We start from the raw sequence: 14,917 nt of genomic DNA on the forward strand, positions 1-14,917 counted from the left end.
TCCAAAATCTCTATTATTTTCTTGGGTTCCTTGTTTTTTAACCTATTTTATCATGTTTGAGCGATACTAACAGTGATCCTTGACTTAGAAAACACCTCTAACTGCAGTAATTCTGATATTGTGGCAGAAACTATGGGATAGATCAGGACCGATTAGGGTTGGGTAACGTTGGAATTTTAACGATTCTGATTCTTATCGATTGCTAATTTCGATTCCAATAAGGTAAAAAAAACCAACAACCTTAGATATAATTGATATTCATAATTGATAGCCCTTGAATGGTTTAAAGTCATATTAAAATGCACACAAAGGAATCGATAAGAGGAACTGAAATTGTAATTTTTTAACATGTATCCGATTCCCAACCCTTGGACCGATGCTGCGATCCCGCCAGCAAAAGTGCTGATGTTTTTCGTTTACAAACAGTAATTCTGAGTTACCCAGCGCAAAGCTTGAAGCAGCAAAGCCTTCAGTCGATCTGATCCGTTCACTAGGTCTTTCTTCAGCTTTTCATAGTCAAGCGAAGGCAGCAACGGCACGTCTTTGGGCCTCCTGCGACCAGGAAATAAAAAGATGACAAATCGGCCTTGCTCTTCAGGTTACTGCTGGCAAAGTAGATCATATTTCCAAGGTCTGGTTGGATTGCATTCACAAAATTACATTTACATGATCTGACTTGGAAAGTACAAGATGCCAAAATTAACAAGCTGCTTGAGATATCATTTAAATCAGTTTAAAACATTTAAAGAATGAGGGTCTGTAAAGAGATATTGAGATATAATTTTAATTAATTTAAAACATTTAAAGAATGAGTTTCATTATCGACAGCTGTAGATTTTTACACATAATATTAAATATTTATAATATAATACAGCTTAATATATTTATATATACACCGTAATAATATTTGATCATTGCTTCGGGTTAATGAAAATTATTTAATTCTGGGAAGAAAATATAGTCTTTTTTATGTTCCACGTAATATTTTTCTCAAACACTGTAAACGGGTCTTTACTTGAAAAAACAAATATTTTAAAAACGGGGCCATACACATGGATCACCATATTTAGGGGTCTGGCATAAAAAGAAAGTGTGAAAACCCCTGATGTACATCAATTTATCAAATGTTTAGCAGATATACCCTCGATTAATCCCGAAACCACTTAGTTTCAACCAATCTTTTTATAAATCTCAAAGTAAAAAAACAACTTACTGAGGTGCGACAGATGCCCGCAGAAGTGAGGATGCCTAAATGGAGAAAAAAATAATAATTTGTTGATACATCAGCTTGCAAATAAAAACAAAATGCCTGTGTGTGTGTGTGTTAGTGAACTTTTCGCTAGTTATTCAATGAGAGTCTAGCTCAAAGTGAGTATTCAGTAATAAACTAGCATGCGTTTCACAACAGTTGCGACCGCATGCAGTGCGGGGGGGGGGGGGGGAGTGTTTGGGGGGGATTTATAGGTACATGCAATGAATGACCTGAAACAAATAAATGACCGGTCTGCAAAGCTGGAAGGTTCGAGGACGGGGTGTTAGTGAAAGGAATTCCCCAAGATCATTATAGCGCTGCACCTGCGGGATCTAATTTCCAACAGAGCAAATTCTGGCATCTTAAGGATGCAATTAGACTCTCTGCCCGGGGGATACACCGAAACCCAGGACAAGGTGGATCGAGTCAGCATTATTTGGAGTATAAGGATTGCTGGAATTAGTTTATTTTACTGCATTTAGGTACATGAGGCATGAGGACCTTTCCCTGTCAAATGTAAACATCCTTTTCAGGAGGGCTGTTAATATCATGCAAGTTTGCCTTCAAACTGGTTTGAGGAGAACATTCCGGATAGCCAAAGTTATGCTTGCGAACATTCCCAAGTTTAGCAAATCTTAAGTGTTTGCTTAGGATATTTGCAGTCGGTCTGCGTATGTGGATTTCACAATGAAGGTTTGCACATAATCAGCGCATCCTGGTTGGAGGAAGTCTCTTTTGCTAACCGAGGCTGCATGTATTTGTTCAAAATACAGTATAATCAGTGCCATTGTGAAATATTAGTACAATTTAAAATAACTATTTAAATATGTTAAAATGTAAATGTCAGAGCTGTATTTTCAGCATCATTACTCCAGTCTTCAGTGTCACATGATCCTTCAGAAATCATTTTAATATGCTGATTATATGTTGAAATGTTGCTTAATATTCGATCAATGCCACGCACCAGGCATATTGTGTCATTATAAGTAGCACAATCGTTTCTTAAAGGTGTTTTGCAACCACAAAATTATTTAATTTATTAATCATTGTTGTCTTATTGTTCTATAAAAATATACAGGATATTACTTTTTTAAGATAATAAGACTTGTTTTCAGAGAATGTTGAATTAAGTTAATACATTTTGGTGTATTTATTTTTTGCAAAGTCATTCCTTCTTCAACATAAACCGGTGACTCAAGTTTCTGATGCACAAAAACTGGCACTGTTGACAAAACCTAGGCGAACATGAGATTTGTTTATCTGATGCTCGGAAGTCACAGATTATATCAAAAGGGAAAAGGAAATTTTTTTTTTTATGATATGACCTGCAATATATAGAATTGCTGTCCACTCTGGGGAACTAGAGACAAACAAGCGAAACAAAAATACTAAGCAATCTTCAAAGTAATCAGTATTATGTGCTTTCTTTGAGATTCAGCAACAATGCACATGCCTTCTGGACAAAGTGGATCATTCTTAGACTGAACAAGAATGCGCGTCCCATGACACTAAGGCGGTCTAATGGGAACTAGATGAACTAGAAGGCTTTGGGACGAAATACAAAGGAGGAAGAAGACAGGCAGGGCTAATGGTTACGCAGGCGAGACCAGGACGACAGGAAGCACGACGATGAAACATTCAGCAACTTACATATCCATCATCATAAGGGCTCATAGAGTAATATCCCTTCATGAACAGATGGTCAGACACACAAACAAACACAGGAAGATATGATTGAGGACTAGCTCCAAAAGCAAGTCAATTATCAAACATGTTAGGGAATGATATGCGATTCTTTAGAGGCTCTGAATGTGAAAAATGTCGGGTTTTGAATATTACAAATACTTATCACATAAGTCATGTAACACTTTAGTTGCTTTAAGTTAATAAATCATGATAGAAGCTGACAACTCACACAAACCGAATGAATTACCATTATTCTCAATGGTAAATCATTCCTGTAATAATATGAAAAAGCTTGTTTATATTTAATCGAGCATTGATTAAAGTGACAAATATTGCCACAATCTATAACTGTCAATTTTGAATTCGCATTACGGTAATGATAATTAAAGTAAATGTGCTTAATTGTTTCGACTATAGTCACAATGCTAAAGTCATAAGAGTTTTAAAATAAGCTTATTTTAGTTACAATATTATTGATTATATCGTTATTTTGATTTTGGGGTAATACACCAAATATGAATCACACTGTCTGATTACACTAGTGAAATTTCATTTGCGAATCTGTGAGTGGAAATCTTTCATTTGGATTACTATTGAAATTACTGGATTTCGTCTGGGAAAATTCACCGAACACCTGTAAATGTGACCACAGAATATGCTTTTTTTAATTTATTTTTTTTTTAAATGTAAGAAACGGGGTAGTGGAATGAATAATAATGAAAGGTACATCTTTTAGAACACCATGTCAAGGAAGATACGAAAAATCATATTGCACTTAAAATTAAGCTTATTTTAGGGTTTCTATCATTTTTGCAATTGTTAATCATTCTATTTAAGATAATCAAGCACATTTCCTTCCAAATTGTCATTACTTTAATACATAAAAACCTATTCTCATTACTGTAATGTGATGACAAAAATTAATCATATTCTTGTAGTGTTCGCTACATTAATTTATCCCGATTAAAAAAATTATCATGGTAATGAATCACCATTGAAAAAATATAAAATATCAAAGATAACATTTCTGGATGCATTATGGTAATGAGAATGGATTTTTTTTTTTACACAAAAGACTTGAGGCACAACGGTCAAACACGTTTGTCTAGTTCATGTTTACATTAAAAAAAAAAAACGATGGAAAAGCAGTGCAATGGAATGAAAAAAAAATAGTTATGTGTGCAAATTCATAACTGTGGTGATTGAAAGAGTTGCAGAAGGTATGTCATGACGGACATGAGCAGATTTAAAATTTATCTGCTCTCAACAAAATTGTATTTTGCATTTGTAACTACCTTCATTGCAATTAAGCATTTTTAGTTGTCCCGTCCAATTCTTATTAATGTAAAAAAAATCATTACCATAATGCATCCAGACATTTTATTTTTTGTAATTCACATTATTCTCAATGTTGATTCATTGCTGTATGAAAAATAATATTTTATATATATTAAAATAATATTTTTATTTTAAATGAAAATGGGTAATAATAACACAATCACATATTTAAAATTTGCATTACGGTAATGAGATTTACATTTATATGCATTATGGTAATGACAATTTTTAAGGAAAATATGTGCTTAAATGTCATGAATATAATTGAAATAGCTAGAATGAGCTGATTTTAGGTACAATATGATTTCTAGGCCTATGTCACACTTCCTGGAGTAGGGATACAGAACTTCCGGTCAACAGTATTTCTCGATAAGGATTTCGATTATCAGCCATAATGTCTAAACCATCCGAGGTAGACGGACCACAAGCTATGAGGTTGTGAAACGAAGGTTTTCGCTCCTGTAGAAGCTATACGTTTGTATGAAATCAACCTTGTTTTAAGAAAAACATTTTTATCCGCAATCTTATGAAAAAAAAAAACTACACTACCTACAATCCTAAGCGTAGCAGCAACGTCTACTGGTCCCACTCGCTGTTACCATAGAAATGTTTACCTTACTGGCGAACGGCAGCTGTTGTTGTAGTGTACCGGCAAAGCCCGTCTACGGAGAGCCTGTTCACTCCCTATTAAGTCCTATTGTACCGCATTTTGGTTGTAGTTCCACCAGAGTTCCACTGGGGGCAATCGCCCATGAGTGCAAAATGAATGGGAGTCTATGGAGCTAGCGGCTAAATTTGTCTCTTTCACCCGATTGCCGTTGAGAAATCTCAGATTTGATTGTAGGTTTTGCAAGTTCAACATGGGTTATAGGTCGAAAGTTGAATGAACGAGTACTTATGTCCTTTCGATTTCTTACAGGTTGAGTTGTTGTTGCCCATTACATGCTAGCATTCTGCTAATGGAAGCTGATTGGTCAGTGAAGGACTAATTACGACCAGAGATACCGCTTGATGGCATCGTGGCATCCGAAGCGGGACCAGAATGTGTGTGTGTATTTTCGGCGTGGTCTTTTAAAACAACAAAACAAAAACTCTTCTAGCGCGTGTATTTACCTGTGTCAGCTGTGTTGTCGATAAAAAGAAAGTGCAAATTTTGAGGGGTATAGCTCCATAGACCTCCATTCATTCTGCACTCGTCCTGTGAGCGCCCTCATGTGGAACCAGAGTGGAACTGCAACCAGTTCAGTAGCCGGAAGTTTACTGAGTGAACGTTCTCCCCATATTAGACATTCTCTGGTACCGGGTTGCTCTGCATCAGGACGTAGACAGTCATACCTCATCTTTCACGCTTTCCCAAAGGACGAAACACTCCGCAAGTCTTGGGTTAGGTTAATAAGGAGGGATGAGGGGCCTTCTTTGAATATTATCCGGGGCAGCACTTTCGTTTGCAGTTTGCATTTTGAAAAGGAGAGCATCTACGTCTAGGAAAGTGGTCGGAATAGACTTAAAGCCAATACTATACCAAACCGGTTTCCCTGGAATAACTGGGGGGGTAATCAGCCCCGTCATTGGTCAGTTTTTGACCGTGTTAGGCAGGTTGCGGAGAGATTTGGTCCAGCGGTATCTATCGGACTCCGCCATTGTAAAAAGCTAACCGGAAGAGCCGTATCCCTACTAAAAGACGTACTTCCGGTCTTCAATTTTTTCGTGACATAGGCCAATATTTATTTTGAATTTGGGGAGCTCCAGTCCGTAGTTTTTCCTCTTTGTCGCCATCTCTCTTCGAAATCTGCAATTGCAGCTATTCACGGAATTATCAACTTTACGTGGGTTGTGCCTCGGCACGGCACAGCGCGGATGAATACAATGTTTTGAGGAGTGTGCGGCTTTCTGGATCCGCCATAAAATTGATAAGTTTAATTATATCAAGTGCTGTGAGAAAAGGCTATAATTCTCTATAATGAATAATAGGCTATAATTATATTATAATTTATAAATATTAAAAATGTACAGACTGGAGCTTTAAATCATTAAAGCAGTAGTTAACTTTAAAATGAAAATTAGCCCATGATTTACTCACCCTCAAGCCATCCTATGTGTATATGACTTTCTTTTTTCAGACAATATAATCTGAGTTATATTAAAAAAACACCCTGACGCTTCCGAGCTTCATAATGGCAGTCAATTGCAACCAACAGATTGAAGTGCATCTATCCATGATAAAAGTGCATCTATCCATCATAAAAGTGCATCTATCCATGATAAAAGTGCATCTGTCCATGATAAAAGTGCATCTATCCATCATAAAAGTGCATCTATCCATCATAAAAGTGCATCTATCCATGATAAAAGTGCATCTGTCCATCATAAAAGTGCATCTGTCCATGATACAAGTGCATCTATCCATCATAAAAGTGCATCTGTCCATGATAAAAGTGCATCTGTCCATCATAAAAGTGCATCTATCCATGATAAAAGTGCATCTATCCATCATAAAAGTGCATCTATCCATCATAAAAGTGCATCTGTCCATGATAAAAGTGCATCTGTCCATCATAAAAGTGCATCTATCCATGATAAAAGTGCATCTATCCATCATAAAAGTGCATCTATCCATCATAAAAGTGCATCTATCCATCATAAAAGTGCATCTATCCATCATAAAAGTGCATCTGTCCATGATAAAAGTGCATCTGTCCATCATAAAAGTGCATCTATCCATGATAAAAGTGCATCTATCCATCATAAAAGTGCATCTATCCATCATAAAAGTGCATCTATCCATTATAAAAGTGCATCTATCCATCATAAAAGTGCATCTATCCATGATAAAAGTGCATCTATCCATCATAAAAGTGCATCTATCCATGATAAAAGTGCATCTATCCATGATAAAAGTGCATCTATCCATCATAAAAGTGCATCTATCCATCATAAAAGTGCATCTATCCATGATAAAAGTGCTCCTCATGGCTCAGGGGGGTTAATAAAGGCCTTCTGAACCAAAATGATGAGTTTGTGTTATTCATAGAAAAAAAAAAAAAAAAAAAAAATTATATATATATATATATATATATATATATATATATATATATATATATATATATATATATATATATATATATATATATATATATATATATTTAACACTTTACCATGTAAAATTCTAGCTTCCGGCCAAACGCAGTCTACTTGCATATAAAGCACAACTTACGCAACTTGTTGTGACATTGGAAGTAGCGTAGTGCGTCATGGCGTAGCGTTAATATCAGCAGTGCGTCACATTACTCGCATAAGTTGCGCTTTACACTTAAGGCAAACCCGTATGTCCGTTTGGCTGAGGGCTAGTTATTTTACTTTATAAAGTTTTCAAAAAATTAATATTTTTCTTACAAAAACTCATCATTTGACTAAGAAGGCCTTTATCAACCCCCCGGAGCAGTGTGGAGGACTTTTATCATGCATAGATGCATTTTTATGATGGATAGATGCACTTTTATCATGCATAGATGCACTTTTATCATGCATAGATGCACTTTTATCATGCATAGATGCACTTTTATGATGGATAGATGCACTTTTATCATGCATAGATGCACTTTTATCATGGACAGATGCACTTTTATGATTGACAGATGCACTTTTATCATGGACAGATGCACTTTTATGATGGACAGATGCACTTTTATCATGGATAGATGCACTTTTATCATGGATATGCACTTTTATGATGGATAGATGCACTTTTATCATGGATAGATGCACTTTTATCATGGACAGATGCACTTTTATGATGGACAGATGCACTTTTATCATGGATAGATGCACTTTTATCATGGATATGCACTTTTATCATGGATATGCACTTTTATGATGGATAGATGCACTTTTATCATGGATAGATGCACTTTTATCATGGATATGCACTTTTATGATGATAGATGCACTTTTATCATGGATATGCACTTTTATGATGGATAGATGTACTTTTATGATGGATAGATGCACTTTTATAATGGATAGATGCACTTTTATCATGGATATGCACTTTTATGATGGATAGATGCACTTTTATGATGGATAGATGCACTTTTATCATAGACAGATGCACTTTTATCATGGAAATGCACTTTTATCATGGATATGCAGTTTTATTATGGATAGAGGCACTTTTATCATGGATAGATGCACTTTTATGATGGATAGATGCACTTTTATCATGGACAGATGCACTTTTATGATGGATATGCACTTTTATGATGGATAGATGCACTTTTATCATGGACAGATGCACTTTTATCATGGACAGATGCACTTTTATAGATGCACTTTTATCATGGATAGATGCACTTTTATCAAGGACAGATGCACTTTTATGATGGATAGATGCACTTTTATCATGGATGGATGCACTTTTATCATGGACCGATGCCATTTTATCATGGACCGATGCACTTTTATCATGGAGAGATGCACTTTTATCATGGATAGATGCACTTTTAACATGGATATGCACTTTTATGATGGATATATGCACTTTTATCACGAATAGATGCACTTTTATCACGGATAGATGCACTTTTATCACGGATAGATGCACTTTTATCATGGACAGATGCACTTTTATCATGGACAGATGCACTTTTATCATGGATACGCACTTTTATGATGGATAGATGCATTTTTATCATGGACAGATGCACTTTTAACATGGATATGCACTTTTATCACGGATAGATGCACTTTTATCACGGATAGATGCACTTTTATCACGGACAGATGCACTTTTATCATGGACAGATGCACTTTTATCATGGACAGATGCCCTTTTATCATGGACAGATGCACTTTTATCATGGATACGCACTTTTATGATGGATAGATGCATTTTTATCATGGATAGATGCACTTTTATGATGATAGATGCACTTTTTTGAGCTTCAATCTGATGGTTGCAATTCACTGCCATTATAAAGCTCAGAAGTGTCAGGGAGTTTTTTAATACAACTCAGATTATATTGTCTGAAAAAATTATAGACCCTAGAATGTCTTGAGGGTGAGTAAATCATGGGGTAATTTTCATTTTAAAGTGAACTACTGCTTTAAGTAATATGTACAGACTGAACAAAGAGCCATTTGCTTGAAAAACAAATTGAATTTGGTTGCAGTGTGAACAAAGCCTAATATTTTCAACAGTTTTTGCAACTTTTTATCCAACAATCTGGTAGCCAAATGCATATAAAGTTGTATTCCCATCTAGGATTCATAAAAGCACCGAAACAGTGAAAGCAGAGACTCACAGTGCCGGGTCTGGTGAAGTCTACACTCTGAGCAGCGCTCTGTCTCATGTGACTGTTGAAGAGCTGCATACACACACCCTGCAGGTACTCTGGGGAGATCTGCAAAGCATCAACCACATTCCCTTGAGCGTTTTAGCTTTGTCAAGTGTAATTATCAGATTTTTTGGGGATTTGTGGGCGTAATGTGGGACTTGTTGTTTGCTTGCCATCTTTCCACGGACTGTGGCCTCCAGTGAATCCACCAGCTCGGCCGTGACGCCGATGAGGCTGTGATGGTCAGCCTGCAGCTTAGAGAATCTCCTCATGTAGATCGTGGCCTTCCTTTCTGCCTCAGTCACATGGAGCTGCATTTGCTGAATCACTTCTGGATGACAAAACACACAAAGTCAAATCAGGGGTTGGTGTGCATGTCATGCATGAGGCAAAAGAGTCACATCAGAGTTAACAATTTCAGGGTATGAGAGTGCATTTAACCTAAAATGATATTATAAAAAATTGAATTACTTCCCATTATCATGATTTACAACGCGACTGGAGATTCAGGATTAAAACTACTTCCTCTATATGCTTTCCTCACCTTGAATTCAATGAATGACAATGAAGTAATTTGTGATACTAGATAAAGATTAAGTAAAAATCTTCATTATTATTATTATTATTATTATTATTAAAAAAAAAAGAAAATCCTTATATCATTTATATCATGTTGACCAAATAGAAAATATGGTAAATTGTAAGAATTTTTCTTTTTCTGAAAGAAAAAGTTTTTCAGACAGGTGCAATTTCATTTGCACAGAAAAACAGAAACAATCCCATTATTAGGGACAAAATGATGCCAAGTTTAATTAATTCAATATTATATTAGAATTCAGCTCATGTTGGGCTCTACCAACAATACTACAGTGACAATCTAGGAACTGCTTCAGAATAACTCACCTTTGTTGCCTTTTCCACCATCGTTCTGGTTTCTTTCTGTTAAGGAGTCATGCCAACAAGTCATTTTTCATTTTGATGGATTAATGTCAGCAACTTTCTTTCATCAGTTTGCTTATTAAACATCATGATGTTAAACATCAGATGACTTGTTTTCACAATCCACAGCCCATTGTTCTGACACAACACTAGAACAAGTGCATTTTATGACTATATTTAATAATTATGCAATCATAATCCTCATGCTTTCCTATATTGTGACAGAGTTTCAGCCATCAATAGCTGAGGTAGACAATTGATTGTTTAATGTAAAATCAAGTTTATTGTAAAGCAGCTTTGGTTGATATAAATTCAAAGGTGCACTGTTCAGCTGCTCTTAAACATTTACTTATTAAATGCTCACGGCTGTTTCAGGGCCAACTATTTAAGGATGATGATGTGTCATAACATTAATTTATCACTTTTAATATAGCTGATACTTATCTCCAGGTATTTGAACATTCCACTAAACATATTTGTTTTCATTATTGCTTCATAGTTAAAGGAAATGCCATTAAAAAATGCATTGAACACACTCTCTCATGTTCACCAATACTGCATCTTGTTCTGCTTAATATCTTTATGGAATCTGTGATACATTTTTTTCAGAATGCTTTGATGAATTGAAAGTTCAAAACATATAAATGTCACTCTTGTTCAATTCACTGCATTATATACTCTATTAAAACTTATTCTAATAATATAATTTTCATGGTTATTGAAACAGCATTTTATGACACTTCTTATGGAATTATTAGTAAATATAAGTTTTAAGTGAGATGAAGGTAATTAGTCATACAAGTAGTCTAGAACACCTTTATTCAATAAAATGGTATGTCCACATGTTGGCCGCCATGGTTAAGATCACATGACCAGCAAAACACTGATTTATCTTCATATTACCTTCATTATCAGATACCTTTGTGCATTTAACACAACTGTTGTATTGACCTGTAAAACACTGTTAAATGCATCTTCAAATCGTTCACAATATACAACACTTCTGCTTTCCACATACAGAAGCAGTTGCCATGAGATTACAAAAAGGGATACTCGATAAGGTTCAATGAGGTCTAAATATCAGTGAACAAAAACAATTTCTAAAGCTAGGTCTTCTAAACATTAGATCGCTCACACCTAAGGCGGTTATTGTAAATTAAATGGTCACAGATAATAGTTTCGATGTACTTTGCCTTACTGAAACCTGGCTTAAACCAAATGATTATTTCGGTCTAAATGAGTCTACTCCACCAGGATACTGTTATAAGCATGAGCCCCGTCTGATCGGTCGTGGCGGCGGTGTTGCAACAATATATAGAGATATTCTTAATGTTACTCAGAAAACAGGTCACAGGTTTAATTCGTTTGAAGTACTTGTGCTAAATGTTACGCTCTTAGATGTAAGAAACAAATCCATATTATCTCTAGCCTTGGCTACCGTATATAGACCTCCAGGGCCATATGCTGATTTCCTAAAAGAGTTTGCAGACTTTCTCTCAGATCTATTGGTCAATGTCGATAAAGCAATAATTGTTGGAGATTTTAACATACGTAGATAATACAAACGATGCGTTAGGGGCTGCGTTTACAGATTTATTAAACTCCTTTGGGGTCACGCAAAACGTCAGTGGTCCCACTCATCATCTAAATCATACACTAGATTTAATTATATCATATGGAACCAATCCAACCGATATAAATATTATACCGCAAAGTGAAGATCTCACTGATCATTACATGGTAACTTGCATAATACGTACTGATGAAATTTGTCATGTTGCGCCACGTTATCGACCAGGCAGAACAATCCTTCCAACCACTATAGATAGATTCTCAAATAGCTTACCTGATCTATCTCAGCTGCTCAGTGAACCCATACAAACAGATGAACTAGAGGAAATCACTAGCAGTTTGAGCACCATTTTCTCTAGTACATTAGAAATTGTTGCACCAATTAGATTAAAAAAGGTTAGAGAGAAAACTAAAGCACCATGGAACAACAGTGCTACGCATGTTATCAAGAGAGAAACTCGTAACTTAGAGCGTAAATGGAAACAAACTAATTTAGAGGTCTTTAGAATCGCGTGGAAAGACAGTATGTCACGTTATAAAAAGGCTCTAAAAGCAGCCAGGGCTGAGCATCTCCGCAAACTAATAGAAAATAACCAAAATAATCCAAGGTTTTTATTTAACACCGTGGCTAGACTAACAAATAAACAGACATCACCAGAGCAAAATATTCCATTACAATATAGTAGTAATGATTTTATGAATTACTTCGAAGAGAAAATAGACAGCATCCGAAACACAATTGTAAATGTTATGATTATGATTCAGCCTCAATTATGGCCCCTCAAGAACAACTACACCGCTTTACAACTATAGGACAGGAAGAGCTAAATAAACTTATCATTGCATCTAAACCCAATACCCACTAAACTACTGAAATAAGTGTTACCTGTAGTCGAAGAGCCTCTTCTTAATATTATTAACTCGTCTTTATCTTTAGGTCATGTTCCAAAAATATTCAAGCTGGCAGTAATAAAACCTCTCATTAAGAAACCGCAATTAGATCCAAATAACTTAGCAAATTACAGACCCATTTCAAATCTTCCATTTATGTCTAAAATACTAGAAAAAATTGTGTCCGCTCAATTGTGCTCTTTCTTGCAAGAAAATGATATCTATGAAAAATTTCAGTCGGGATTCAGACCGCATCATAGCACAGAAACTGCGCTAGTCAAAATTACAAATGATTTACTTTTATCTTCTGACCAAGGCTGTATCTCAATACTAGTTCTACTCGATCTTAGCGCTGCGTTCGACACTATCGATCATAAAATACTCTTGGAACGACTACAAACCTACACTGGTGTTCAGGGACAGGCATTAAGCTGGTTTAGATCGTACTTATCAGACCATTATCATTTTGTCTGTTAAAATGGGGAAAAATCAAAGATAAAGTCAGTAGACTATGGAGTGCCGCAAGGATCGGTGTTAGACCCTCTGCTATTCTCAATATACATGCTGCCACTTGGTAATATTATAAGAAAACATGGAATTAATTTCCACTGTTATGCTGATGACACTCAATTATATATCTCATCACGACCAGATGAAAACACTAACTTATCTAACTTGACAGAGTGTCTAAATGATATAAAATGATTGATGACATGTAATTTCCTGCTATTAAATTCAGATAAAAAGGAGGTATTACTTATTGGTCCAAAAAACTACCCACAAAATCCCTTACAATACAACTTTAATTTAGAAGGATGTCCTGTTACTTTATCCACTACAGTAAAAGACCTGGGTGTTATACTAGACCGCAACTTGACTTTCGAAAATCATATTTCATTTGTTACAAGAACAGCCTTTTTCCACCTTAGAAACATTGCTAAGCTACGTAACATGCTATCTGTTTCTGATGCAGAAAAGTTAGTTCATGCATTCATGACATCGAGAATAGATTACTGTAATGCTTTATTAGCTGGCTGTCCTGCATCCTCATTAAACAAGCTACAGTTAGTGCAAAATGCAGCTGCTAGATTTCTTACTAGGTCAAGAAAATATGATCATATAAGACCTATTTTATCATCTCTACACTGGTTACCTATTAAGTTCTATATCAATTACAAAGTATTCCTACTGACCTATAAAGCCCTAAATGGTTTAGCTCCTGTGTATTTAACAGACCTTCTATCGCCCTACAATCCATCGCGCTCTTTAAGATCACTAAATTCGAGGCTTCTGGTCATTCCTAGGATATCGAAGTCCACTAAAGGAGGGAGGGCGTTCTCGCATTTAGCTCCTAAACTCTGGAATAGCCTTCCTGATATTGTTCGAGACTCAGACTCGCTGTCCCAGTTTAAAACTAGATTAAAGACGCATCTCTTTAACCAAGCATTCACATAATGCTTACCTTTTATACTACTGCTGAATAAGTTCGAATGCATTAACATTATGAACATCAGCTATGCTAATTATTTCCCATCTGCCTTTCTGCTGTTATCTCGGGACGCTAGTCCCGAGGTAAATAGCGTTCGTCAGCTCCAGTTTGTATCAAGCCTCTCACGGAGACTTCAGATGCCCCAACGCCTGTGAAGAGACGACTCGACGCCTGTGAAGAGACGACTCGACGCCTGTGAAGAAACGACTCAACGCCTGTGAAGAGACGACTCGACGCCTGTGAAGAGACGACTCGACGCCTGTGAAGAAACGACTCAACGCCTGTGAAGAGACGACTCGACGCCTGTGAAGAGACGACTCGACGCCTGTGAAGAAACGACTCAACGCCTGTGAAGAGACGACTCGACGCCTGTGAAGAAACGACTCAACGCCTGTGAAGAGACGACTCGACGCCTGT

General features: G+C 36.1%; 1 protein-coding gene across 2 annotated transcripts in view; it reads right to left on the reverse strand.

Moving 5' to 3' along the window:
- Nucleotides 1-14,917, reverse strand: part of armc9 (armadillo repeat containing 9) — a 53,228-nt gene that overhangs the window by 32,917 nt on the left and 5,394 nt on the right. The window contains exons 7-12 of one of the 2 annotated variants that reach the window (XM_077202549.1): nt 10,513-10,537; nt 9,783-9,940; nt 9,577-9,675; nt 2,903-2,938; nt 1,214-1,248; nt 441-552 (exon numbers count right to left, since the gene is read on the reverse strand). In XM_077202549.1, coding sequence (XP_077058664.1) covers nt 441-552; nt 1,214-1,248; nt 2,903-2,938; nt 9,577-9,675; nt 9,783-9,940; nt 10,513-10,537 — 465 coding nt within the window. The remainder of the gene's footprint in view (nt 1-440; nt 553-1,213; nt 1,249-2,902; nt 2,939-9,576; nt 9,676-9,782; nt 9,941-10,512; nt 10,538-14,917) is intronic. The other variant, XM_077202552.1, reaches the window with a different exon arrangement.

Source organism: Siphateles boraxobius, unplaced genomic scaffold (genome assembly GCF_051911475.1).
Source record: "Siphateles boraxobius isolate OS27281-9 unplaced genomic scaffold, OSU_SipBor_1 118, whole genome shotgun sequence".
Classification (NCBI taxonomy): domain Eukaryota; kingdom Metazoa; phylum Chordata; class Actinopteri; order Cypriniformes; family Leuciscidae; genus Siphateles; species Siphateles boraxobius.